We start from the raw sequence: 27,468 nt of genomic DNA on the forward strand, positions 1-27,468 counted from the left end.
CTGGAAGCAACTTATGATGATAAATCCAGTCTATTAAACGTTTTGTCCCTGATAATCACGTTTATTGAAAATGCAAGGTATTATAGTGTGAGGAAGAGAGATAAGAAACATAATTTAATGTGTTTTGAATTCTGTAGACATGACACAGAGCCAAAATTGATTTTGACAGTTATTTTAATTGAGCTTTTCTAAAATGCCTCAGCCTCTGCCAATATGGGGAAGTGCAGGAAATGGGTTTGACACTTTTCATCATCAAGCAGCAGCAAAAAAAAGGGGAAAACTGCTGACGAAACTCTGCATTCTTTCCTGAAGCTCGCCTGCACTTAACCTCTTATTATAGAGTGTGTCACTGCTGCTTTTCAAAAACTTCATCATGTTATTGCTCATTAGCATAAAGACTCACAGTCATTAGTTTAATGACACTGGAAAAGCATCACAAGCTGTGATTTCTTCAAGAGAATCTTGTTTAATTTTTAATGAATCATACTATGATGAATTTTACATTTTCTGTTACACTGAGCTTCACAAGCATCAGTGACTACTCAACACTCTGCACTCAGAGGTGTTTTAAGACCAATGTTCTTTCCTCCTTCCAGGCTTTGCTTTGGGGAAAGCAGCAGACAGGAACACGGCTCTGAGGAAGGTAAGACCACAAACCGTATATCAGTGTAGCTTCAGATGCCGTTTATAGGTTTGGGACAGCTTAAGGTCACATATCCTGCAAGTGTTTTGTTAAATAACTGTCGACTGAGGTTTTCGACTGGTCTTGGCTAAAAAATATCTCCTAAACGAAAGATTTTGGAGATGTTATCGCGTCATCTGCTGGACGTCTATCATAGACTTTGTACCAGAAGGTTTTGAAAAGGGTAAGCGACACATGAAAAGATTCAAATTTATGATTGACTTTGCACTCTGAAGCCCATTTCGCTGAATAAGCATATACAAGTGACATCAGGGGGTGATGATTGTGTCAGTCCAGACAAGTGGCAAACACTCAGTGTGACAGAATCCACATCAGCATATGCAGAAATCTGATGTTATCATTTTAAAGTGAGCATCCAGTCTGTGTGTGTGAAGTGGACCTGTGCACGTAGCTATGTGATATCCCCGTGCTGGTGTCATTCCTGCATCATCATAATGATGTTGGTCCAGCATCAACACTGGAGCTGACCAATCACGGTGTTGTAATATTGTAGTTTTATAAAGTGGAGGAAAATGGGGAAAAAATGTCTTTATTCAATTATTCAGTTATTTTCTTCATGAATGTCTGCAAGATAACAAATATATTATCAAGTTAGGCTTGCTGGTGATAGCTTTTTGTTGTAGCATTAGCTAACTTGGCCAAACTTAACTGAAGGCTCAGGCAACATGATAGGTACACTGCAAGGTTGATACTGGAACCAACATTGTTATGATGATGTAGAAACAAGACCAACACAGGGATATCAGATCTGATTACAACCATATAGTAAACTAGTCTCAATAAAATGTTGTTATATTTAAAAAAAACAAAAATAAACAACAAAACAAAAATGTGCATTTCCTTTCTTCATTGATATGATCATAGTTCTCACGTTGTAACAGACTGCCTGACCAGACCACTATGCTTCCCAGGAATAATATCTATAATAATAATGGATTGCATTTATATAGCGCTTTTCTAGGCACCCAAGGCGCTTTACAATTCCACTATTCATTCACTCTCACACACTAGTGGAGGCAGCTACAGTTGTAGCCACAGCTGCCCTGGGCAGACTGGCAGAGGCGAGACTGTCCGAGCCGGGGCTCGAACCGGCAACCTTCCGATTACAAAACGAACTGCCAACTCTTGAGCCACGATCGCCCTATCTATCTATCTAATCATCTACCATGCAAGTTTTTAACTTTTGACTAGGGAAATAACATTATATTTCAATATTGTTATATTTCAACAGTGTTTTCTGGGTAAGTGCTGTTGAAACCTGCAACATAAACAGGTTTTCAAATCAAATCAAGCTTGTTTATATAGCACATTTAAACTCACTTTATTATGGTTATACATTAGATGATTAGGTGAGCTAAATGGCATCTAAAGAGACAAGACTCAAGACTTCCTTTCATGCGTTTCATTATGGTTATAATAAGGACTTTACTACACGGCCTTTTTCTACTAATAGTATTAATATATTTTCCTATATTAATGTAACTGCTGGATTTCGATCTCTGTGTCTTTTATCATGTAACTCTTATTTGCAGGCCAAGAACAGAGCCATCCACTACTTGTACTATATAGAACGATACAATGACCACACCAGTAAGTGACTTTGAATCTTCGTTTGTCCTTTTGTTCTTCCTCTCTTCCTCCATAAAACTGCAGTCTGTTTATTCACATTTTAAATTTCCATCTGTTATTATATGCTTATGTTAACTTAGTATTACATGCCTGCCAGCCTTTGTCTCTGTAAACAGAATCTGATGAACACGATACAGAACAATCAAAATTTCATGCTTCATTCTACTTTGAAAAGGCTATCTGATTATAGCCTTAGTTGGGGGAGATTGCTGCATAAATTAATTTGCATATTAACGAGGAAACTCATTTCCTGAAAATTGCTTTTACTTCTTAATGCCACGTATGCAGTATGCAAAGACAAGCATGATGGTGTGAAAAGGTTTAATTTAGTGTAAGTTCTTATGTAAGTATTAGAGGAGCATTGGTGAAGGGTTTAACTGAAGAAGACATGAGTACCAGGAAATTTAGAATTACATCTCCCTCTTCTCCCCCTCTTCTCCCACTCTTCTCTGCATCACTTTCATTCAACACCTTTATCTCCATGTACTCCTCTGATTCAACACTGTACCCTCCCATTACCTGCTGGTACTCATACAAAGGATATGATCTATAATATTCATTTGTAAAGAAAGGTTTGGGAGTTAAAATGCACTGTTTCTCCGTTCTAATTGTAAGACTTAATTTGGCTTCTTTGGCCGTCTTTGGAGAGCAGAGCCTGAGAGATTAATGAGCATGAGTCATCGGCCTCCACTGGCCCACCGGAGGAGAAAGTTAGCTTCCAGCTCTGGTCTAAAACCAGAAGAACTGCATGTGTGTGTCAGTGTCTTTGTGTGTGTGTGTATATCGTTGGTTCTGTATTTCAACCAGCTTGAATTGGAAACTGAGAAAATGTTTTTAGGCTCATGGAAAGATGATGCTGCCACATGCCAGCTCTCCCTATGTGTCCATCTGCAACCTGACAGTGTGACTCATTTGTTTACTTTCTTGTTTTGAATGTTATAATTGTATCAAAGCTCCAATTATGCCTGGATAAATTTAACTTTCTGTCGCCTTTGTTGCTCCATCGCTCAAGTTTTATTTGCTGCAAGGTTTTAGCCAATCTGTTTGTCTGATACTGAGTGAGCTGCACTGATTTTACAGTGGCTACTGTTTGAATTTGAATTACTTTAAAGGCAGTAGCGAGTTTGGTTGTGTTTGATTTAGGTACATTTTCACCTTTGTTGTAAGAGAACAAAACATCTTGGGATGATATTACAGTCAATTCCCACACTCATTTTAGCTGGTTTGAACTAGGGTAGACTTTTATTTCAGTGTTTCAGTTACTTAAGTTTAGAAAAGTGTTTCCGATGTGGGAGTTAGCAAGATTTCTTTCTGCTCTGACTTTGTCACTTTGACAGAAAACAGCGGGACCTCTTTCAGCTGCTACAAATTAGCTCTCTCTACATGTGATCTGATTATTCTCCTCATCTACAATGTCCTGTGAAGTGTGTAAAAGCGCTTTAGCGCAAGAACAAGATTTTAACCTGAAGCTATAATATCGGCTTCATTCAGCAGCACACAGTTCCCTCTCAAGGACTGTGTGTCGCTGAATAACTAATTAGCCACAGCTGCTGCAGTGAGCAGGCGATACTGGCATGTGGAAGGACATCTGGTGGGCAGGTAGAGAAACAGGAGACCTGAGGGAGAGCAGGGGAAAAGATGCATAACAAAACACAGGTGCTTTCATTCAGAAATGGCACAAAGCTTGTAAAAAAAAAAAAATTCAATTTTCTGGCATCATTTTTGTCTGATTATTATGTCTCAGTACAGCAGCTTGTTTTCTCTCTGCTCTGCAGGCAGTTAGTATAATTAAGCTGTTGTTCTTCTCTTCCAATAGTTTACCATGACATTGATTCCAAGTTTAAGAGGACGACGCTCTGCATGAAAAAACAAAACAAAGGTATATTTCCGTTTCCAAAATGTCCTCTTTTATTGCACGATTTTCTAAAGTCTAAAAGAAAAAACTTTACATTTTCCACCAGCCTTAGTTGCAAGTACAGTTGACCTTTCAGCAGAAAGATACCTGTTTGCACATTCAGCAGCAGTTAAGATATCCGTGGTGTCCTGAAAATGTCTGTGTCTGCAGGTTACGGTCTGCACTGCCACAGGGCGGTCATCACTCTTTGCAAGCTGATCGGTATAAAAGACATGTATTGCAAAGTAGAGGGATCAGTCAATCTCCTGAACATCACCCGGGCTCTCTTCACCGGATTAGCCAGTCAGGTAAGAAATGTTTGGGGGCGTTTTCACAAATTGGTTTTATGGTTTTGGAAAAGCATACAGGTTTTAGCAGGAACATAAACTTTCATGAAAGCATAAGAGCTCAGATTCTTATTAGCTTTCTTAATTTTATAAAGATCATTTTTGCCATTTGTTACTCCACTGTAACAATAGAGAGAAAGAGAGAGCAAACATGGGGAAAGAGAGCAGTGGATGCAGCAGGCTTGCAGTAAAGGTCTCTGATGGAACTGGACACTCACTGCTGATGTCATTTGTACCATATCAGGTGGCCTTCTGAATGCTGAAAACACAATAGTGACATATTATCACCTTGTAAGTACAGCTAACCTCCCAGCAAATGGATGCCTGTTTAGACAGGGGTTGTATTTGTGTCCACCTGAGTAATGTTACTGCAACATTACCTCCACCTGTAGCTTTTTCTCAGTTTATCCCTGAGGGGAAATATCTGGCTTCTTAATAATTCTGGCCAACTAATCTTATTTTACTTTCAGTTATAATTTGGGGCTTCAGTAGTGATGAAAACAAGACATTTGAGATGAAGCAGTTATTGCATTTATTTTTCCAATAGTTTTCTTGTTATGTTTTCTGTTATAAATCCAGCACATTTTCTAAATGGCTGTTTCACCCGAGCTCTCTCAGTGCAGCTGTAGGTATCATTATTTTGCTCTTCACAGTCTGAACCTAACTTCTCTTTCCTTTGCTATCTCCACTTCACTGGTTTCATGTGTTCTTCGGTCAAAATATATTTAGATTTCAAGCAACTTTTTAACTATAAAAATGTGATGTTTTGAAACTTTATGAAAATAATGTTTAAAAAATTGTCTAAATATTGCTGAAAATACACATTTGGATTTTATTTCCCAAGTCACTAACTTTGTAGTTCCAAAAACTAAAAGTTTATGGAAAAAGTTTATATTATAGAAGCTGCTAAGTTCATAGCCCCAGTAACAGTTTCCATATAAAAATGTCTACCTCTTCTGTTTCTCCGTAGGAAACCCACCAGACTCTGGCTGACAAGAAGCAGCTCCATGTTGTAGAGTTTCAGTCGCAGCGTGGCCTTATGCCCATGGTGGTGGCGAGTCCCAAAGACGGCGCACGACCCAACCCAGAGTCAGAGGATGAGATTCCCAACACCCGGCTGCACTGGGATGACGTACGAGCTGCACAGGGGTTGAAACGCTCGATCTGGGCAGGTGTCAAACGCACCATCTGGTAATGCGTGGGAAGGCTGATGCTTGGATAAGACCAAAGGAGACTTGAGTGGACTGAAGGAAACCAATAGTGTCAAATGGATTATCTGACTTTTTTTTTTTCTAGTAACAGTATGTGTGGAACTTGTTTGCTAGAATTTTGGTTTTTGTTAACGTCTCAACATGTGATGGACTCTGTTTGTAAGAGTTTCATTATTTTCTCAACTGAGGACTAAAGTTCAGTGCTTTTCAGTATAACACCAACTTCATTGTCCATATCAAACCTATGATACTGATGCAGTCAATGTTACAGCAGAAGAAATATTTTACATTCTGACTCTTCTTGAGAATTAATTTTGAACTGTTGCAAAACATGTTCTAATAATAAAGTGTAAATCTATTAAAGTCATTGGGGGTTTTGTCCTTTTTGCTTTGGATATATTTAGTAATGCATGAAATTCCTGATTAGCTGAGGCTGATGGATACCTCTTATGTTTTACTGCAACTATGGAGCAAAGAAATTGAAAAGTGTTGAACAAAGGTTGTATTTTTGTGTCACTTTTGATGTCCGTTGGGCATCAGTGCACAGTAATATATATTAATGATAAAAAATAATGATAACCGCATGTTCACCACGAAACCTACAATCTAAGTGCCACCTTGTAGTCATAGTAGCAACTTGTCATGTATAACAAAGCCACTCCCTAAGGCATACCTGTCTTTCTTTTTCTTTAAATGGAGTCAATGATTTGCAAAGTTAAAATGGTCATATTCTTAGAACTACAGATATAGGTAGTGATAACCAGGTGATATAAACTGAGCTGCAAAGTTTAAACTAGGGTTAGATTGAACAAAGTAATTCCAGAAATCCTGACTCATTTTGCAAACAGAGGAGTCGCCTACTGCTGGCTGCCATTGTCTCGGTAGTCTGATTTTTACACAGTTGATGCCTAAATGCAAGTTTAATTGCAAGTTTGCAAGCTTTTATGCTCCTTATATCTGGAACAAACTCCCAGAAAGCCTCAGATCAGCTGAAACACTCAGTTTATTTAAATCCAGGTTGAAGACCCACCTGTTCTCAGCTGCATTTGAATAAAGCACCAAATCCACACTTTTAAGCTTAAATTTCAAAACTTACATTTAACTACTGATTTTATCTACTGTTCTGATTTTATCTGTTTTGATTTTATATACTGTTTTGTTTGTTTGTTTGTTAATTAGTTAGTTTATTTGCTTGTTTTAATCAATTTTAAATCATGCTTTTTATTTGTTCTAATGTCTCTGTAAAGCACTTTGAATCACCTTGTTGTTGAATTGTGCTATACAAATAAACTTGCCTTGCCTTGCCTTGCCTTAATCTTTTATAAAGCTGAACATTTCACTAGCTGGGACCACAACCTCGGTAACAATGGGGAATGAGGAAGTGTGAACTGGTGCTGCGGTTTGGGGAAGGCCTCGAAGGAGACTGGCGACGGCTCCCGGGCCGGACAGATCCCCATGTACTAACGAGAAATGAATGAAGGAAAGTAAGAGAGGGAAAAATGGGGGGGGGGGGGGAGAAACAGCAGGTATTGGAAAAGGGGGCATGAAGGCAGAGTGGTCCCACTCCTGAAATTTAGATATCTCCACTAAAAAGGTCTGTGCCTCAGCAATTCAAAGACCATCAAGTCAAGATGCTCCAGGTGAGGCTTGAACTCACAACCTCGGCATTGCTCTACAAAGTACTGTCTTATAAGTACCGCGCGCTGACCGATTGCGCCACTGGAGCGTTTGTGCTTGAGGTATTAGTCAAGTCTAGATTCTGACGTCTTCTTACAACTCAGTGCTGAGTCACCCAGTGCTGGCTATTAGAAACAATTCACCGCTGGCTTCACTTTTTTGACCTCAGACGTTACTGAATGTAGGTTGATAAAGCCAATACATAAGCAGTGACCTTTTTTACATCAGTTTTAGGGGTTATTTTGTTTTGTTGGGGGGGGGGGGTATGCAACCAAGATGACGACAGTTCAAAGCGAAGCTCTCACCGAGTCTTTCTTTAACACTAGTGATGCCTGTTGTTCTTATCGATACTTGGACCTAAAAAGAGCTCAGACTTCCATCAGAGGAGCTAAAGAAGAACACATTTGCTCCAGGTGAGGCTTGAACTCACAACCTCGGCATCGCTCTACACTGCACTGTCTTATAAGTACCGCGCGCTGACCGATTGCGCCACTGGAGCTTGTGTGTTTGGTGTGCTAGTTATGTCAAGACATTCTTACCAGAGGATCCAACACTGGCTATTAGAGACAGTTGCCAACAACAACAACAATGCCCATGCATGAGCGCCCATCCTTGTAAGATCAGGTTTTTTTGTTTAGTTTTTTTTTTTTTCTTGCAACCAAGATGACAACAGCAAAAACCACAGGGTCCATCTTTTACACTGATAATGTCACTGGCTTCACTTTTTAAACCCTAAACCAAAAAATAAAAAATAAATAAACATTGGAAAAGTCAATGCAATTTGCCCTCCCTTGTCATATACGTTTTTTTACAACCAAGATTGCAAAAAATGAAAGCAGTGCCATCTCAGTATTCCTTCTTTAACAGTGGTGATGCCTAAGTGCAAGTTGAATCTTTTATATAACTCAGCCTTGACAGGTCTCTGCCCTGGTGTTTCAAGATGAACTGAGGACATCTGCTCCAGATGAGGCTTAAACTCACAACCTCAACATTGATCTGCAGTGTACTGTCTTAGAAATACAACACGTTGCCTGATTCCACCACCGGGGGTGGGGGTGCACACATCCAGAGGGTTTATACTGGTAATGTAGAAAAGGTCATTCTTATCAATACCTGGACCGAAAACAGTCTCAGAGAAAGCAACCCTCAAGAGAGCAGGTGGGGTGCTGCAGTTGAGGTTTGAATTCTCACCCTCAGCCTTGCTCTACAATCTACTGTCTTATAAGTACTGCGTGCTGACTAATTGCACCATTGGAGCTTGTGTGCAGCTCATGCTCATCAAGTCAAGACATCCTTACCTCCGGAGTCAATGACGATGCATTCATGATGCCTAAATGCAAATTTAAACTTTTATATAACTCTGTTGTTGTTTTATGTGAAGACGAGTAGTCATTTGATATTTCATTTCTTTTGACCCCCCATGACTAGAGTATTTTAAACACCGTGAAATCTCTTATTCTTCTTTTAATTTTAATGTGCATGGTTTTGCAATAAAAGGAAAACTGGTATTCAAAACATCAAATTATGTTTGATGTTGGTACCGAACATCAGCTCTGAAGAAGAATAAGGATAACAGCAGTTAAACCAAACTCCAATGAGTGCAAATGCCTCTCACAAGTAACTCAAAGATTCTTTTGATGTTTTATAGAGAAAATGGAGCACATAACGAAAGAATACAGACGAGTGTACCGTAGTTCATTTTCTTATTTTAATAATCTTCAGAATACAAAACTATAAAAATTTAATCCAGCAACATTAACTCTGTTCCTCTTATTTTGTCTTTTACTCTTTGCTTTTTAATTTTTTTAATGACATGCATGTGTTTGATTTCTTTAATAAATCCAGTTATATTATTAATATTTAAACACAGATAATACAAAGGGAGAAACATAAAATATAAGTATGCATTTAATGTATTTAATGCTACTAGCTTTGTATGTTTGTGATGAATTTTATTCTACAATAACAGCATTGACACCATATTCTCTAAACTGTTGAAAAAAATGACCCATTCTTTTTGTGAAGATGTAATCACTGGCTCGACAACATTATTCTGAGGTTTGAGGTTAAAAGAATATGACTTTTGTCTAGTTGATCATTTACTCTTTGAATTTTATAGTTTATAGAATATAAGTTTTGATTTGTTTACGTCTTTTCTCTGCTTTAAAATCTATAGTTCTCCTTTACAAAGTCGTAACCAATTTCACAATATACTCTGTTATGCCAAAAAAAGGATGGGATGCAGTTTTTCACTGTGACCTCAGGTATGTGCTGTGTGAGTTTTTGTATGTTAGAGTATTTGGTATTTTGATAATGTTGCAAAGCAAGAAAGTCATGCTCTCACATACAGTGAAGACCAATTCTGACCAATCTAATGTGACTTAAATACATTATCCAACAGACAAAGACACACATAGACAGTCAGGGACATAGATGTGCACAGCAGATGGAGTGTATTACTTTCTTGCAGCTCTGCTATTCACTCTTCAGAAATATTTCCATCGGATGGCTGAGAGAATGGCATGGATGAAGTACAGGAGTGTGGCCACGAAGGCGAACACCTGAAACACAAACAAACACAACCAAAGAACATACTTAAAGCCAAGTCCATCCTTTGCATTATTATTCCGGTTTCAGTTTTCTTTTTAATCCAATTCTGGGAAATCCATATTTGGTTTCTTGTCAAGAATTACATGGAATACTAGATATAAACGCCAGTTAGCTTAGCTTAGCATAATAAGTGAAAGGCAAAAAAAACCATAGGTGGCTCTCTCTGAAGTGAAAGGAAATTCACATGAAGTTTCCACCTCTTTAAGCTAATAATCAATGTGTGTTCAAGTACCCTTGGCTCCACCCATACCAACTAGGTCACTGATTAATGTTGTTCTGCATGTCCTGTTTGAATTGAGCAGACTCATTGGTTTTGGGTCAGGTTGAATTAAAAAAAACATGTTGAAAATCTACTTCTACCTGCTGTGGTTTGGTTCTTTAGATGATATACTGTTTATAGCAAGACCTCGAGGGCCGGTGTCCTGCAAGTTTTAGATGTGTCCTTGATCCAACACAGCTGATTCAAATGGCTAAATGACCTCCTCAACACGTCTTGAAGTTCTTCAGAGGCCTGGTAATGAACTAATGTGTGTTGACCCAGGGTGATATCTAAAACCTGCAGCACACCCGCCCTCGAGGCCTGGAGTTGCCCACCCCTGGTTTATAGTTTATTGTGCAATCTCTGATCACTTTATCTCAACATTAACATACTGTCCAAAAAAATTAAAGGAACACTTTTAAAACAAATCAGATTTCAATGGAAAAAAAAACATTCTGGATATCTGTATTGATATGACCTAGGTTATGTGTTAGAAATGAAAGGATGCCACATCATTTTCAACCTAAAGATGGCTGAATTCAAAAATAATGCAGCAGCCTGGTCCATTTTTCTGAAATTTCTTTGCAGCAACTCAAAATGGAACTCAGTATTTTGTGTGGGCCCCACGTGCAGACGCATGTGCTAAAGATCAGCCTTTTTTCATCTGTGACAAGCACAGTGCACCAGTGGACCAGACCAGTGGCGGACCTGCCAATTCTGATATTCTATGGCAATTGCCACTCGGGCTGCACAGTGCTAGGCAGTGATTGCAGAGCCAGCTAGAGGACACTCGGCCCTGAGGCAGCTGTTGTAAAGTCTGTTTCTGATTATTTGATACAAGATATGCACACCAGTGACATGCTGGAGGTTGTTTTTTAGGGCTCTGGTAGTGCTCATTCCTCCTTGCACAAAGGAGCACAAATGCCAGTCCTGCTTTGGGGGCCTTCTACAGCCCTGTCCAGCTCTTCCAGGATAATCCTGGAATTTCCTCCATGCTCTTTGACTGTCTCCCAGACTTTGCTGGAAGACAGTAAACCTCTGACTATGGCATGTATTGATGTGCCATGCTGGAGGAATTGGATAGGTATATTTCCTGAGTATTCAAAAGAAGTCAAAATAATTTTAAATAAGTTGATTAATTAAATATATTAAATAAAAATAAATTTGAACAAATATTTTGGACAGCTCTATTGGAGTTATTGTACTTACCACAGCAGAAATGTAAGTCCTGTAGATTTTAAGGTCACCGTCTTTCACCCCGATGGTGACGATAGCCAAATCCACCCCTGCACTTAGAAAAAAGAGCGCTGCCAGGCCATGGTAAGCAAAATCCTTCACAAAAAGAGATTAAAACATTTTTACAACAAGGTCATAACCCATTAATTTTTCTAAATTTTATTCCCTGTCTGACTCTTGCGTCTCTCTTACAGCAGCAGCCCAGTGAGAACTGTTTTTATGACCTCCGGCAGCGAAGATGATCATCCAGAGGAAGGTCATGACGAAGCAGAAAACAGAGACGAACATCACCCACCCCAGAGGGTTCGGTGGGTTCACGTGTGTCGATGCAACTAGAATCCAAACCAAACCACCAAATACCTGCAGAGATGAAGAAGAGAGAGCGTGAATGGAGATGGCACATTGAATTATAACATTTATGAGAACTAATTGGAATCCATCATATTCTTTTTCTGGTGAAGAGTTGGACATATTCAGTGAATAAGAATCTACAGCCAGCACATTTAACCTTAGTTTACCTAAGCTTAGCTCAGCTGGGCTTAGGTAAGCAAGAAGACTAGAAACGGTAGCAATGGTAACAAAATGTGAGCTTTCTAAAAAAAGATAAAATATGTAACAAAAAAAACAAACAAAAAAACAACACATCTAACATTAACTTGAATTGAATTAAAAACAACTAAATTCATTAGTTTGCTAATTTATTAAACATTACGTGGTAAATTATAAGGAGGCTCTGTAAAAGCCATTTCAATTTTATTTTAAACTAAAAATAACCATAAATATGACCTAAGTGCATAATGCAAAACACATGACATGCTTAAAATAAGTTAATCTTGCATAAAAAGCAACCAGTAATTAAAGACTTTAAAACAGGTGGTCGTGTGGGATTTAAAATATAACATTGTTACTCTAAAAGAGCTTTATCCTGTGCTTACTGTGCAATATGGATTGTTCCTTTAAGCCAAACTTGCCATAGAAAGAGAAATTACATCCATCATTTAAGGATTTCTGTAAATTATCTGAGTATGAAGAAGGGCCACAGTGCTCAATAGCTTCAGTGATGTCATTTATTAACTCACAATGTTGGCATTGCTCTGCAGTGTACTGACTTATAAGTACCACACGCTGACCAATTGTGACACTGGAGCTTGACTGATGTGGAATTTATAATCACGCTAACTCATAACTTGCAGTTATTTCAGATTGCAATCTGAAATCTTAAATGAACATTCCACGTGTTCATTAAAACCCACAAAAGCCACAACTGGGACATCGCAGAACAATGATGTCCGCAACTGAAATCCAGGGGAAATCTAAAATTGAAATCTAAAACAGACTTAGCCAGCAGATGGTGGAAGCTTTCTGATATTACAACATCATAAATAAAGCAATCACCAAATTAGCTTCAACTTTAGTGTACTTCAGAGCATTGCTAAGGTTAGGAGTTCACGCCTTACTGGGAAAATGTTTGTTCCTCTATTCAGACAAAACACCTCAAAAGAAATACAAGGATCAATGTTTCAATTTTGGGCTCATCTAAGACTAGTGGAAAAAAAATATCTGAAATACACACTTAAGGGTTTATTTTACCACACTTAATAAACATTGATGGTAATGTTGATTTTCAACAGCCCATTCAAACACTAATCTCCGTCTCTACTGTTTCTATACATTGCGTTCACCTTATCAGTCAAGCTTGCCATCATTAGCTAAGCATAACGTTCAAATATGATTGTTTTTATTTACCTTTAGTCTAAACTTAATTAAAGTTCCTTCATAAGTCAAGAGCTGTCTTTTAAATTCTAATATCATAACCAGGAAATAAGAACAGGCAGCAGTGCATGAATATAAATATCAAAAATATTCATCTGACTCATCGAATATAAAACACAAGGACATTTCACTGACAGCTTAAAAAGGGAGGCAAATGTTATGAGTGTAGTCTCTCTGTTCATTGTGCCAGTAGGTCACAGTAAACAGAGGTATCCATAAATGTATGGACATGGTTAGCAACAAAATTCAGGTAGGATGTGGTATTTTAACAATTCTGAATTGGTACTACATGTGCTAAGAAACTATCATCCAGACTTTTACACCAACAGGAACCTAAACTGCTAAAACAATGCAGAATGTAACCATGTTTCGGCCAGATTCAAAGCTTACAGTAAATTCAAGGCTCCTCAGGACACACAGCACTTTTGCCGTCTTCTATTGTCCAAATTTGGTGATCCTAGCCTGGGTTCCCACCAAGTATGGTACTCTGCTGCTTGTCACCCGTACTTTACTTCGAGGTTAGGCATTTAGAGATGGCTGAAAAAAAAACGGCTATTTGACTTACTGTTGCTTCAGCATGAAAGAGTTCTCTGGCATTTATGTTTTTCTGGCCATTCTCTATAAACCCTAGACATTGTTTTGTGGGAAAATAGCAGCAGATTAGCAATTTATGAAATACCCATAGGAGCCCATCTGGTACCAACAACCATACCGCACTCAAAGTCACTTAAATCACCTGTCCCCATACTGACACTCAATTTAAATTTCAGTGGGTCATCTTGACCATATCTATGTGCTTAAATCCATTACATTCCGGCCACACAATTGGCTAATTAGTTCATTAATTGTTAAATGAACTGTACACTTTGGAACAGGTAAAATAACTTGTTAATACAGCAAGTTTTTCCAGTGCAGTTTAGTCATTGGTGAACTGAAACAGTTCATAAAGGGCTTCTTACTGCATTCACATTTTGTGTTCGAAACTCATCAGTCTTCAAGATATGAAAATGTTCATGTTTTTAACTGTTCTCATACAATATAACAGCATGACTGGCTGAGCAGAGCCAAAATAAACAAACTAAAACTTTAGCGAGGGTATTGGTTGTGAGAATAAAAGATCTTTATCTGTGCAGTTTTGTTTTTTTAGTTGTTATACAAGTGTCCTTTGTAATCAGTCAGGGTGAAGAAGAGCCGGCCGCATTCTTTCTTATTATCAGAGACACAATATAAGTGAAATGTGAGATGTGAAGAGAGATGATGCTCCTCCCACATGAAGAATTATCTCCACTGACTCTCTATCTCCAAATTGTGCATTTTTATCCTAAAACAATGTGGCTACTATATGAAGCTATAGGCCCACTGAGATATAGGACCACTAAATTATTAGAAATACCAGCAGCACAAAAAAAAAAAAAAAAGAAAAGAAAAGAAATACCAGCAGCTAATTTAAGTCATAAAATCAGAATTTGTATTTTGGTGAAAAGAAGTTTGAGTTTTGGTCATCCTTAAACTCACACCCAATACATAGCACTGTTACCAATTGCCGTTTATCCTGTAAAAAATAGTTTAGGCATCAATTTTAGGCATCATATGAAGTATTTATATGAGCCGAAGGCTTATTTGTCGTATTTAAAATACTTTAAAATGAGAACTATAAAATTGTAACTGCATCCTGAAGAGAATACTTAATGACCTGAAGATCATAGTCATTGTTGTCTGTCATTGCCCACTTACCAGTTCAGGTATGTAAAATATATCCGGTGCGGTGGTGCATATTCCCAGTCCACTGGGCAGGCTCCCCATGGGCTGAGCAGTTGTTGCAGCCATCTCTGCCTCTTCCTTCTCCCAGTGCTGATTTAACAGTGAGCACCTTGCTTTTTCCTCTGGACTAACGGTGCGGCAGCAGGTGTAAATGACCCTTTTAAGAAAGTCAGGTGAGCAGTCAAACCCGTTCTGCTATTGTGGGGAGAGATCCCTTCCCACAACAGCAAACCAGACACACCCTTCACCTTACAGCACTGAACGCTGCCTGGAATTTAATGTGAACTGGTGACTTGTGACGGGGCTTTCAAAAAACTTGACGAGAGATCTTGTGGCCGCAGGCTAAGTTGAGTCTACTGATTTAATATCTTTGCTGTTGCTATTGAGTAAAGACACACTTCACTGACTTTTCAGTTCCCACTAACCTATAAACCCTTTCTTTGTGTTAGAAAAATGCCTCAAGCCTCTATTTGTATTGCACACAGAGACTTTAACAGGTTTCTTTTCAAAATATAGATTCTAATGATTGTGGGTTAAGACAGTCTACTTTGATCTCACAGACACAAGGCTTCGTTTTGAGCTGCACTAATCAATAATTAATTTCAACAATGGATCAAATGAGCATGTCCAGTGTGAGGGCTGACAGGCCTCGCATCTCCCTTTAGCATTTATAGCACCATGTTTCTAGTTGCTGTTTTGGCTTATGAGCTCAAAGTGTTAGTGTTCTACATCATTACCTCCCCTGGTATCAGTTTCCAGCAACAGTAGGCAAACAAAAACTTTGTTTGCAACTAGCTGGTGGTGGAGCATTTAACTGCTAACATTGGATATTTTTCTAGGAAATGAGTTTCTGTTACATCAGCTCAAAGCAGTCTGGTTGTTCTTCTCTGACCTCTGGAAAATCCCAACAGATCAGCAGTTTCTGAGATACTCAGACCAAGCCATCTGGCACCAACAGCTCTCAAATTCAGTTAAATAAACTTTTGTCCCCATTTCTGATGCTCAGTGTGAACTTCAGCAGGTCGTTGCCTATAGATACGATCCTCAATGCACTGAGATGCTGCCATGTGACAGATTGATTGGTTATTTATGTTCACCCACAGTTGAACATGTTTACCTAACAAAGTGGTGAATAATGTTATAACAGTCCCACGCAAGGGACCATTTTTAAGTAGAGTAAAATGTAATATTGGATTACAGTGTTAGTTAAATTACAACATCCAGTGTCTCTTTATCAGGCATCAGTTTACTGCTAACTTCAAAAGCATATTTCCTGATGCTGTGTAATACAAAAAACACTCACCTTACTCTATTTTATTATGTAGGTGAGTCATAAAGGGAGAACAATAAACCAATGGGATGGTTCACTGACTCCTTGTTCTATTTTATAAAGGGTACGACTGGTATAAATGTTCTTAGAATCTGTATTAAATCTGTATTTTACACCATTTGATTGGACAATCTTCACCAGCCTGTAGTTTTAATCAGTCAAGTCAAATTGGGATTGTATAAGTTTTTGTTGTCTTTTTTATCTCTGTGCAATTAGAAGATTTACCTGACAGCTCAGGTCTGTTGTTACATAGTATTTCATTGTTCAAAACAATGAAAACAATGAAATTGACGCTGTTTGTTTTCTCCCACAACATGTGATTTGTGACTCATTGCATGGCATGCTGTCAGTCTTTGCTAACGTTGACACCCTCAACAAACAAAACACATAATATTCCAATGTCCAATTCTTTTATTTCACAATGGAGATTCCAAGACAAAAGTGTGAAGTGAATCATCTAGACAGTTACATCATCAAATGTCAAACACCAAGCTTTTGAAAAAGGCACTAAATCTAGTGTATTTAAGTTGGTTTAAAACCATGGAGTGAAACATGGAGGAAATTGAAGGATATTCCAATCACAAATCAAGTATTTGGCATAGTCTGAGTTTCAGGTTTCAGGTACAAAGCTTGAAAAAATACATTTAAAGTAAATTTGTTAAAAGTAAAATTCCTCTTGAGACTATTTCAAATATGGAATAATGATTAATTTAAGTTAAAGATGAATTTATACTTTAATTAACTCATTGGTCATGCCATTTAGGCTGCAATTAGGAACAGTTAGCTACGTAGCTAATAAGGTAAGGATCAGAAGTGAAACATGAATGGACAACTATATTGTTCGTATTTTGCTGTAAATGTTTTAATGCCTTAATGTTTTAATGTGGAAGCGTTACCTCCTTTACAGAAATGAAGCTCTAATAGAGGTTACATTGCAAATCTACACTGCAGCTAACTGATACATCACTCACTAATAAGACCACAGCAAAGAAACAATGAAAAAAATGAATATATCTATCTAAATAAAAACTAAATAAAACTCAAGTGTTGCTGACCCCTGTATCACAAAAGACAATCTAACAACACATGCATCTGTCAACTGTTGAAATGTGGCCCTGACGATGCCTCTAATGTCAGTCGCATCATACCCTTGTAGCGGCTCTCACTTTAGCTGAATAAATGGGTGGATCACCATCAAAGTGATCATTATTTTAGCTTGGGCCATCAAGTTGCAACAGATGAAATATAGAGCCCGTTCCATTTATCGTTGGCCTTGTCTTCTGTAGGAACTAAAGTCACAATCCTCCTGCTTTTCCTGTTTCCATTTTTAGTGAGAACAAACTAAAAGTCTAACTGTGGCAAGCTGTAGAAGTAAGTCGTTGCCATAAAGGTTTGAAATATTTAAATGCTGTGGTGCTGGTTTAGCTCACACAATGAACATGTGACTGTATGCCACAAGGTTAGATGCAGTTCTGTTAAACTCTAGCCTAAGGCCCCTTTGCTGTATGTCTTTCCCTTGTTGTCCCTTCCTCTCTTCACTATCTAATTTAGGCAAAACAGATATATAGCAAATATTGCAATGTCAGCTATTACATTAGGTCATGTTACCATTACCATTAGGTCATGTCTTTAAGCCAGGATCACTGACGTGGTTTACTTACAGAAACTGCGAAAACATCGTTTGTTTTTTTTTCTTGAAATGTCACAGAAATATATTTAAATAAGATTACGACACATCTTGAGTTTTAAAAATGCATTTGTGTTTTTGTGTGTGAGTGTGAAATAAAATTTGTGAACTGAGCTTTTAAAGAATCGTAAACGATTGAAAGTTACAGTGAAAATAAATCAAACATTATGATAATATCATTCTTGCTTCTGTTTAGATTAGTAATTTCATTACTTATTTACACTCATCTATCTTCTTTAAACGATATTTAGTTCTGAAAACTAAAAAGTAATTCTCACTTCTTATGCATGTATTCTCAAAAACAACATTGAAAATTGTGAGGTAGGCTAATGTGATAATGTAATTTTTGTTTGGGTGTGCTTCTCACTTTTTTATGAATTTGATGTTTGGGCATATTCACTCATTAGAAATGCATGAAAAGTAACATGAAAGTAAAAATAATTTTCCAAAAAAAGCTCAGTGTACTTGTGAAAGCTATGTGATTAGCTGTTTTTGTTTTGTTTTGTTGTTTTCCTCTTGAGTTGGTGACTTTTTTAGGACCTCTTCCATCGAATGGCAGAGAATATGGCATGGAGGAAGTAGAGAAGAGTGGCCACATAGGACATCACCTAAAAAACACACAGAAACACAGATGGATTATGCAGATGGCCACTTTGAGGTACAAGACTTTGGACCACTTTAGAGATTTTAACTTAGCAGTATAATTTTGATTTTCCTTGTTTGAGCAATTACAATTTGAGACACATATACTTTACTTGCGTATTTTCAGTATTTTCTATAATTACATTTTCAATTCCTTGACATAAGAGAAATTTTTACACATCTACATTTGTACTGCTTAACAATTTACATTGTTAAAACATTTTAAAGCTTTGTTCTTTTACAACTACTTTTAAAACTACTAAAAGTTGGATAATTTCAACATGTTGTGCTAAAATTGTCAGGAATTACGTGATATTGTCAGAAATACAAGTACAAGATTCATATAAGCTATTTCCACTTGTTTTAGTAAATAATGATATAACGTTACCATCAAGCAATTCATTTATTATAGAAGAACTTCGCTTATTTTATATGCTGCTCAAAAAAACATACATTAATAAACAAATTAGGGAACAATTTTACAAGTTATAACTGACTACTGACGATTATACAATGTATGTCAATACAGATTTTTAATTTGGATATGTCATTCTTCAATATCCCTTAACGTTTTGAACAATAAATGTATGTGTTTTACGTACCACTGCAGAAATGTACAGTCGGTATATTTTGAGATATTCATCAGGTTGTACTCCTGGAAGTTCTAGAATTGGTAGAGCAGGTTGACCTGATATATATTTATAAGTTTCTCCAGTCCCATAGGTGATAAAGGCCAGATCCACTGATGCACTGAGGAAGAAAACCACTGCCACAAAATGATAGCCTGCATCCTGCAAAATGAAACATTGAGAAAAAAGAAGGAGGAGGAGGTCATTTTAAAATGATAATAAGAGAAAAGAGGGAGGGGGAGCAAAAGGGAAAATTTTCAAACAAAGTGGGGACAGGTTGATGGACTATGTAAAACTTGTGGGAAAGTATCCCCCAAAACCCCCAACTGCCCCTATGCTACATGCATTTGTAAGAACATTGGCAGGTAATGACCCTTCTTTAAGACAGGCCCTAAAAATGTCTTTAATTGTCAAGTTTTCTGCTTATCGTTTGATGTCTAATATATTGGTGCACATTTCTCAAGGTCTACACTACAGTCACATGAGAAATGGAATTACACCTTTTATTATTTATTTATTATTTATTATGTCTAAGTTTTTATGTAACAAGACATAAAATAAATCTGGTCCTGAGCAGGTACTAAAATGATTTAAATATAATCTTAGATGAACAACAACATATTTATTTATCAAAAACTAAGCCTGCTTTTAGCCCCAGTAACTTGAAGTCATCGTTTTCTGTATCGTCGTTTTAGGGGTTGGACAGATGGCCTCGCATTTGACTCTAGAATACTTTGGTATACAGAGAAATTCATTAGTTGACTCAATGACTGCAGGATACCCAGCTTCTGTGGCTGTGAAATAATCCCAAATCATCATCCTTTCACCACACAAAACGTTTTTGTGGTTTAATTTTCTGTTTGTTCTTTGCACAGATGCAATTGTAGGGTAAGGTGTGCTTCTGTGTTCTCTTTATAGAGAACAGATTATCCCCTGAGATTGATGTGGCTTTCTTTGGCTTTTTGCAGTCTCACATTGCATACCACTGTCTGATCTTGGAGTGAATTTGCTGGGTTTTCCTTTCCTGGGTAGATTGGTAACTGTCTTGAAGATTTTAAACTTAAAGTAAATACTCTTTCTTGCTGTAGAGTCACTGATTTCAAATTATTTGCAAGCTCTCTATTAACCCTTCGCAGATTGATGGGAAAAAATAATTGCTTCTTTAAGATCGTTGCTGATTTCTTTTATCTTTCACATTGTGCTAACACATTTGAATGCTCCAAACTGCCAAAATGTCTACTTTTCTAGATGTGGCCACACTTGCTGATGATCAATTAGTCAACCATATTTCATTAATACTTACTGTCTTAATTTCTATAAAAGCACTGTGGTGTATTTAGTTTTCATACATTGTTACTGTATTTTGTCTTAATTTTTGTTAAATACAAAATTACAGTTTAATATGTCAGGAGTTGCTCGTCATTTACCTAATTGGTTGACCTGCTGAAGACAAAATGATTTGGAATTTAAAGATGCTTTACTTCCTTTTTCACATGAGTAAACACGTTCAACAAGTACTTTCATTGATCCCCTATTAATTATCTAATTAGGGTATTAAGCAGTCAGTGGGAGTGTCTAACCAGTGCTGGCCAGATGCTGCTCTGGTTGCCTCCGCAGAGGAAAATGAAGAACCAGAGTGTTGTCATTACGAAGCAGAAGATAGACACAAACATCACCCAGCCCAGAGGGTTAGCCGGAATAACTTTAGCCGATGCCACCAGGATCCACACCAAACCACCAAACACCTGCAGGGTCACACAAAGGAGGGGAAAAGAGACAATGATTGATGATATTGCAATTCAGTGGCTTGATTTCCACAGAGAGAGAATTCTACACACCCACTTTGTAAAGTTTTTTATTAGAAATTTATAGTGTTGAGTGTAAGCTTTAAGCTATTTTCCAGCCCTCTGAAAGGTTGTTCAGAGCTTCATGTAAATTGGTACAGTGCCCTTTAAACTAAGGCTTGGTCACACAAACACACACATAATGGCCATGTTGTCACTCTTGGGTGTATTGCCTCAGCCTTTATATCTCCTCCTTTGGCAAACATTATGCTTGAAAGAGTCTTTGGTATTTAGATGGAGCATGAACCTTCCACCATTTGTTCCTTGATAAGAGGCACATTAAAATGCTTTACCATAGGTCACAGATAGTGTGCGCAGGAAAAACATTTTTATTCATTGTCATTCCTTATTTTCTTTTTTTAAAAATGCAATGTCCTGGATTAAACACTGTCACTGTAACAGGCAAACATTGCATCAGAATCAGAATACTTTATTATTCCCGAAGGAAATTATGCTCACTCTGCTCATTCATCTCAAATGGTCCTTTTAAGTATATTTAATGTGAGAAATGTCTCCTCCAAGTAAAATAAATAAAAACAACTGCATTTACTTCCATTTATGTGGTGCTTTTCTGGTCTTGGTGGCCACTTGAGGTATGTTAGAATGCTTCTTAGCTGTCATTGTCAATTGTTGTTTAAACAATCCACATCACAAAAAAGAGTAAAAAGATGAATAAAGAATACACAACATTCATGATATCATTTTTTAAATGCAAAGAAGTTTTGGTTTATTCACTACTTGTGAATCTTATTTGTACAATGTCAGAATATTTTTTTAATTGTCAAAATGTGAAGTAACAACTGCCTGTTTTTTTCTTTAACCCTTTAATAGGCGAAACTCTCTGGCGAAATTTCTGACAGTGAATCATGAAGGAAATGGAGAACAGAGTAGCAAACAATAGATGCTTCTACATACAAAAATTGTTTTAATATATGGACAAATATTACACAAGCCTTATCGCAACTTATCTCATCTAAAACCACACAGGTGAAACATATCCATTTTACATCCATTCCAGGTAAAAGGAAACGCACCATGAATATACAAATTTATACAAAAATATATGCAAAAAAACAGGTGGGGGGGCTTCTGTACTCGCAGTCAAAGCTTGACTGTTTACTCTGAGTGAAAACAACAGGAAAAATGTTTATAATGGAGCATTTAAGTCAGTGTGAAGACTTAATCTGTGACTCAATATTTTTATCAACCTTTTTCCATCTTTAATGTGATAAAATTGTTTGTTCGCACAAAGGTAGGTTTGGATAGATTTAATTCCTTAATAAATGAAATCATTATTTTAAAACTTTGACCAATATTAAAATTTGTTTGATGATCTGAAGCCTTTAAGTGTGAAAAATGCTTTTTTCACACAACAGTATGCACACCTGAATGGGTGGCTGGCTAAACCTAAATTAGGTATACTAGTATTTTTTAGCATCTATATCTGTTGTGGCAAATTTGTTGCCGTGACTGAATCACAGCTGAAATCCACTGTTGTCAGTCTAGACTGAATATAACTGCTGTTTCCATGCCAACAGGGGGTGGTGAAAGCGTTTGAGTGGAGTATACCTTTAAATCAGCTGGACGTGGATCCTACAGCCATGCGGTCTGAGTTTATGGTCTCGGTGATTATTTGAAATAACCAAGCTTCAAGCTGAAAACTAGTGTTGAATATGTTTGTGTGTGATGGTAAGTTAGCTTTGAGGCACAATTCATTTGAATTTCAGTAGTGGGACCACACCTCACACACTCCCCTTCCACTTTATATATCGTGAAATGTCCTCCTGCCCTACTTGCAGTTTGTTCTTATTTCTGTGCCCCACCCTCCCAGCTCTTATCTTATTTCTCACGTAGATACCAAGAGTGCTTTCTGCCCAGAGGGCCCTGAGGCCCTCACCAAATCGACAACTTTGCTGACTCTGTCCGCCATTTTCTGTCAATAAACACTGTCCAGTGAAGCCTGATCCCTGCTAGTGAATTGTAGGTTTAAGGACAGTTTCAATTAAAAAATGTTAAAAACATCAAGCATCTTAACTGTTGAGGAGATTTTCAATTCATTCCTTCACTTTATTGCCATTGCTTGCCTTGTGCAGGTGTTTTTGTTCTCTAGCGTTTCCTTTTTTTTCCTCACAGTCCTTCACAGTACACAGTAATTCCAGGAAAATGACTTGGTTGCCAAAAACTAAGCCAAACTCACCCGCATTTGCCTTTTTTTCAGTTAAATTTACACTGACAACAAGAGTAGGTAAACTTTATCAGTAGATTTCCATTCTTGTGCAGCAGCAAATAATTCTGGCACAACAATGCAGGAGCTCCAGCAACACTTAAAAGTAAATAGGAACAACTTTATTAACTGACCAACGCGTTTTGGCTTGTGGCCTTCATCAGGCTGGTGCAGCATAATGTTTCATGAAAAGTGAAAGCCATCCAGTGATCCATGAGGGTTTATGACTACTTTGATATATACTTTACTGCACTTAAATCTAAGGGTTACTGGGGCCTTTCCACGTGTTATGCAGATTTAATCTGTGTGTTGCATGCATCAAAAGAAAACGTAAAGATAAAGCTTGGGTTTGGTATTTACAGCTTTAGTGCCATTTTAATGAGGGGCATGCATGCCAAAAAAGGTGACAACTTGTTTGCTTTAATTCTAAAATGTCACAGAATACAAGGTTTTTTCTTTGTGGTTTGAGCAATACAGAGAATGTTTTAGATAACAAAATGTCTCTATATGACATTATAAACAAATAAGAAGTACTAATACCTATCCCCGCACTCTCACATTTAAAGTAATAGCTGTTATGCAGGTTTAAAGATATTGCACAAACTTTTTTCAGGATAAGTTTATGAGATATATATTTTTAAAAGTCAGTCCTTCTTCATTAACAGCTCAAAGTTAATACTTTTTTCATCCTATTATTTTCTGGATTGAAAAACTAAACAAAGCCTAATAATCTTCACTTTTCACTTTTCAATATAATACAGTTCAGTCCATCACCACCTGTTACATCCATGATTGTGAGCATAGAGGAAAATCATGGTGAAAGTGAAAGTGAGGATGCCAGTGACAACATAAGTATTGTGCAAATTGCACAAATATTTTTTTTATTCATTTTGAGGGTATAAAAGTAGAACTAATGGCTGATTAGTGCAGATACTGCATCACAGATGTTTTCTGACAAATAAAATGTGTGTTTTTTTTTATATTTAGGGTTTTTCTGTTGCTATGGAAACAAATTATTTTCACCAAAAAGGCTGCATTTTATTAACTCCAATTATCAAACAGTGGTTCCAGCTGACCAGCAAAACAAGACGAGATCAATCTTATCAGAATGGAGACCTGCTCCAACAGAGAAATGAGAAGAAGAAGATGCTACTTTAAATAATGTTGGCCTGGTTGAACAAGGAATGAAATAAGGAAAATGTGTTAAACAAACATATGAAAGAGAATAAAAGGCTGTGCAAAAATAAGACATGTCTGAACCACAAAAGAGGGTAAAACTCAACATGGAAAAGTAACACATCCCTTCTAACAACACAAATTACAAAACAAGAAACTCACAAACTCGGGGATGAAGAATATGTCAGGAAAGCTGGTGAAGATCCTTCCGCCTGATGGCAGAGCATCACCTGAGGTGGTGGAAGCCATAGTCCAAAACAGTGTGCAAACACGTATGGGGTGTGTTAGAGAATGAGATGTGTAACCTGTTTCAAGGTGCCTTTAAAAACTGTCTTTCTGTCTCGTTTTGCCTCCTGCACCTCCCTCTATTCGTCCTCTACTCCACCTCCCCATCCATTCCTACTGTTCAAACTACCAGTTTGACAGGTGGGTTTCTTTTTGTTTGTGCAACAGGATGATGTATCATGACCCTCTTTGCATGTGTGTGGTTCTCCGTGCAGTTTTTATGTGTGAGCCTCCATTTCTGTGGTATTTGTTGATGGTTCTCTATTAATAATATCAACCTGTTTACATGCACACAAAAAGGAATAGTGAAGCAACTCTAAGCACTGTTAATTCTGGATATAAAAGGAGTTTCAGCTGAATGTTAGAGTAATGCCGGCTTTACTCCAGCTCTCACTGAAATATGATCACTTCATTTAAAAAAAAAACACACACAGTGGAAGCCAAATGCAAATGCTGAGGCTTCCCAAGCCAGTTGGTGACATGGTTGCTGCTTCCATCTATAATCACTTTATACTTCTACTAAAATTTTTAACTGTTGTAGGTAATATTAAAATAAACTCTTATCCAGCTAGTCGTCATCTGATCAGCCTCAAACCATCAAATGGGTTCCAAAATTTATTCTGCAGTGTCACAACAACACCAAACATACAAACAAGAGAATTCACTGCTTAAGAAGAAAAAGCTGTTCTGACCGCCACACAGTATAGGTGGAGGTCAAAATCTTGCAGCCAGACTGGGATTACAGAATATACATAAGCATGGTGGCAGTAGCATAGTATATGGGCATGATGCTTGGAAGCTCATTGTCAAGTACATTAAACATGAAAGTCAATTTACATGTGATTTGAGGATTTTTTAAGGCTCTGATGCCATTTTATATGAATGACCTGTTAATCATATAGTCACTGACATCTGAGTTAATGTTTGCTTTTGACTTTATGTCTTCATGTGTTTGTGTAGGATCTGACTGAAGTGCGTTCCTCTTAAACTAGTGTCTTTTATTAGCTGTCTGCTGAAACTGCAGAAGTTTAGGTCTAAAAGACTGGGCGAGGGATGCATAGACTGAAGTTTTGTTTGGTTTGTTAACATAAAGTGCACATGAGTCTGAACAGGAAAGAGTAGAGACTTAAAGGATCAAACGCGCAGATAGATAAAGAGGTCTGAAATGAAACGAGAGAACAAGAGAACAAACGTGAGAACAACCAGCGAGAAACAGGGAAGTTGGGAGTGGCAGGAGTTAAATTGATCAATTGTTACGTCATATGTTTCCACTTGGCAACATTTCAGCACTTTGGAGTACAGCACTTTTGTTCCTCTTCCTCTATTTCTTTTTTCCTTCTAAAACAAAGTAATAGTTGCTGTAGGTTAAGCCTTAGAGGTTCTAGCAGGTGAATTTCATCACCTTTAACTCTTTAAAGTCACTAAACTTATATGAATCCTTTCAACTAAATCAAGTGACAACCCCAAACTGTGAAGTTACAATATATTGAGAACAAATAGGTCTCTTTGTGCTTTCATTTCCAAGTCAAACTGTCAAGCACAGTGTGACGGTTTCCAGGATGAGGGATTAAAACCCTTTACCATATGCAAAACATCTTGTGTGAGACAAGCTCAAGACCCTTCCACCTTTTTTAATCATTGTCTGTAGTCACCAAACCTGTTTTGTTACCACAAAATAAATAACATAAACAGCATATGAATTTAAATTATTACTGCTACACATGCATCACATGGGTGATCCATGAATTTTACTTCCTATCATAGATACATTGATTAACGGTGAATAATCGTTTTGAGTTGTAAAATCTGAAGCCTAAATATATCTGAAGAATTTTAAAAGAATTCTGATACACTGTGTTAGTGATAATTCAGATCAGGGTTGCAGGTGGGCTGGAGCCTAAGCCAGCTACCATAGAGCAAGAGGCAGGGTATACCCTGAACAGATCAGTCTGCCGCAGGGGTAAGCAACAGACAACCATTCACATATACATTCTCACCTATGGACGATTTAGAATGACAAATTAAGATAACCTGACTAACAGCATGTCATTCGACTGTTGCAGGAAGTTGGCAAGAACCCACACAAGCACAGGGAGAACATGCAAATGCAAAAAGCCCCCGGCCAGATGTTGGATTCAAACCTAGGACCTTCTTGCTATGAGGTAACAGTGCTGCCTCTTCAGTGCATTCCATTACTGGTAATATGAGTTGTGAAACAAGTCTCTGCCTAAGATTATGTGTAAAAAAAAAAAATGTGTGGAGCATTAAAAAAAATTGGCATTTTTAAAAAATATAATCAATATGCGATTTAAAGGTGAATTCAAATCAATCCACACATGAAGTACATGCCAAATTTCAAATTTCTGATCTTCCCAGCTGTCATTACATATTAGAGGCAAATGATAACTTAAGATTGACATTCTACTTCGCATTTTAATATTTGGATATATTAAGCAAAGTTTGCAAAGGATGTATATTTTTGTATCTAAATCCATCCGACTTATTTATAAACTTGTAAAAAAGAAGCCTTTGATGATAGCATCATATTGGT

General features: G+C 37.4%; 3 protein-coding genes and 2 non-coding genes across 5 annotated transcripts in view; 1 reads left to right on the forward strand and 4 right to left on the reverse strand.

Annotated features, from left to right (window-relative positions):
• The window catches only part of mrps5 (mitochondrial ribosomal protein S5), a 30,295-nt gene extending 24,130 nt beyond the window's left edge, over nucleotides 1-6,165 (forward strand). The window contains exons 8-12 of the mRNA XM_040000396.1: nucleotides 597-643; nucleotides 2,236-2,293; nucleotides 4,149-4,211; nucleotides 4,398-4,534; nucleotides 5,544-6,165. Coding sequence (XP_039856330.1) covers nucleotides 597-643; nucleotides 2,236-2,293; nucleotides 4,149-4,211; nucleotides 4,398-4,534; nucleotides 5,544-5,768 — 530 coding nt within the window. The 3' untranslated portion in view covers nucleotides 5,769-6,165. The remainder of the gene's footprint in view (nucleotides 1-596; nucleotides 644-2,235; nucleotides 2,294-4,148; nucleotides 4,212-4,397; nucleotides 4,535-5,543) is intronic.
• A 1,251-nt stretch (nucleotides 6,166-7,416) lies between these two features.
• On the reverse strand, nucleotides 7,417-7,510 carry trnai-uau. The gene is made up of 2 exons: nucleotides 7,473-7,510; nucleotides 7,417-7,452 (listed from the first exon to the last, which is right to left on the reverse strand). It is a non-coding gene; the product is annotated as a tRNA-Ile (tRNA).
• A 356-nt stretch (nucleotides 7,511-7,866) lies between these two features.
• Nucleotides 7,867-7,960, reverse strand: trnai-uau. Its single transcript has 2 exons — nucleotides 7,923-7,960; nucleotides 7,867-7,902 (listed from the first exon to the last, which is right to left on the reverse strand). It is a non-coding gene; the product is annotated as a tRNA-Ile (tRNA).
• Nucleotides 7,961-9,151: 1,191 nt separating this feature from the next.
• Nucleotides 9,152-15,362, reverse strand: LOC120714410 (myelin and lymphocyte protein-like). Its single transcript, XM_040000609.1, has 4 exons — nucleotides 15,074-15,362; nucleotides 11,759-11,926; nucleotides 11,540-11,662; nucleotides 9,152-10,022 (listed from the first exon to the last, which is right to left on the reverse strand). Exons 1-4 carry the CDS (start codon nucleotides 15,164-15,166, stop codon nucleotides 9,948-9,950), a joined length of 459 nt encoding a protein of 152 aa, XP_039856543.1. The 5' UTR covers nucleotides 15,167-15,362; the 3' UTR covers nucleotides 9,152-9,947.
• A 3,255-nt stretch (nucleotides 15,363-18,617) lies between these two features.
• LOC120714409 (myelin and lymphocyte protein-like) lies at nucleotides 18,618-25,106 on the reverse strand. The gene is made up of 4 exons (XM_040000608.1): nucleotides 24,795-25,106; nucleotides 20,969-21,133; nucleotides 19,362-19,550; nucleotides 18,618-18,725 (listed from the first exon to the last, which is right to left on the reverse strand). The coding sequence occupies exons 1-4, from the start codon at nucleotides 24,879-24,881 to the stop codon at nucleotides 18,651-18,653; spliced, it is 516 nt and encodes a 171-aa protein (XP_039856542.1). The 5' UTR covers nucleotides 24,882-25,106; the 3' UTR covers nucleotides 18,618-18,650.
• Between the last annotated feature and the right edge of the window lie 2,362 nt (nucleotides 25,107-27,468).

This window comes from Simochromis diagramma, unplaced genomic scaffold (assembly GCF_900408965.1).
Source record: "Simochromis diagramma unplaced genomic scaffold, fSimDia1.1 OVJJ01000596.1, whole genome shotgun sequence".
Lineage (NCBI taxonomy): Eukaryota > Metazoa > Chordata > Actinopteri > Cichliformes > Cichlidae > Simochromis > Simochromis diagramma.

Excerpts from the sequence above, each read along its gene's own strand:
- LOC120714410 (XM_040000609.1), bottom strand. The coding sequence starts at position 15,166 with ATGGCTGCAACAACTGCTCAGCCCATGGGGAGCCTGCCCAGTGGACTG. Across the intron at positions 11,663-11,758 it reads GTTCTCACTGGGCTGCTGCT|GATTTTGCTTACCATGGCCT; the intron begins GTAAGAGAGACG and ends CTTTTTGTGAAG. Across the intron at positions 10,023-11,539 it reads GGACTTACATTTCTGCTGTG|GTGTTCGCCTTCGTGGCCAC; the intron begins GTAAGTACAATA and ends TTTGTGTTTCAG.
- LOC120714409 (XM_040000608.1), bottom strand. The coding sequence starts at position 24,881 with ATGGCTTCCACCACCTCAGGTGATGCTCTGCCATCAGGCGGAAGGATC. Across the intron at positions 21,134-24,794 it reads TATTCTTCATCCCCGAGTTT|GTGTTTGGTGGTTTGGTGTG; the intron begins GTGAGTTTCTTG and ends GTGACCCTGCAG. Across the intron at positions 19,551-20,968 it reads GCAGCATCTGGCCAGCACTG|GATGCAGGCTATCATTTTGT; the intron begins GTTAGACACTCC and ends TTCATTTTGCAG.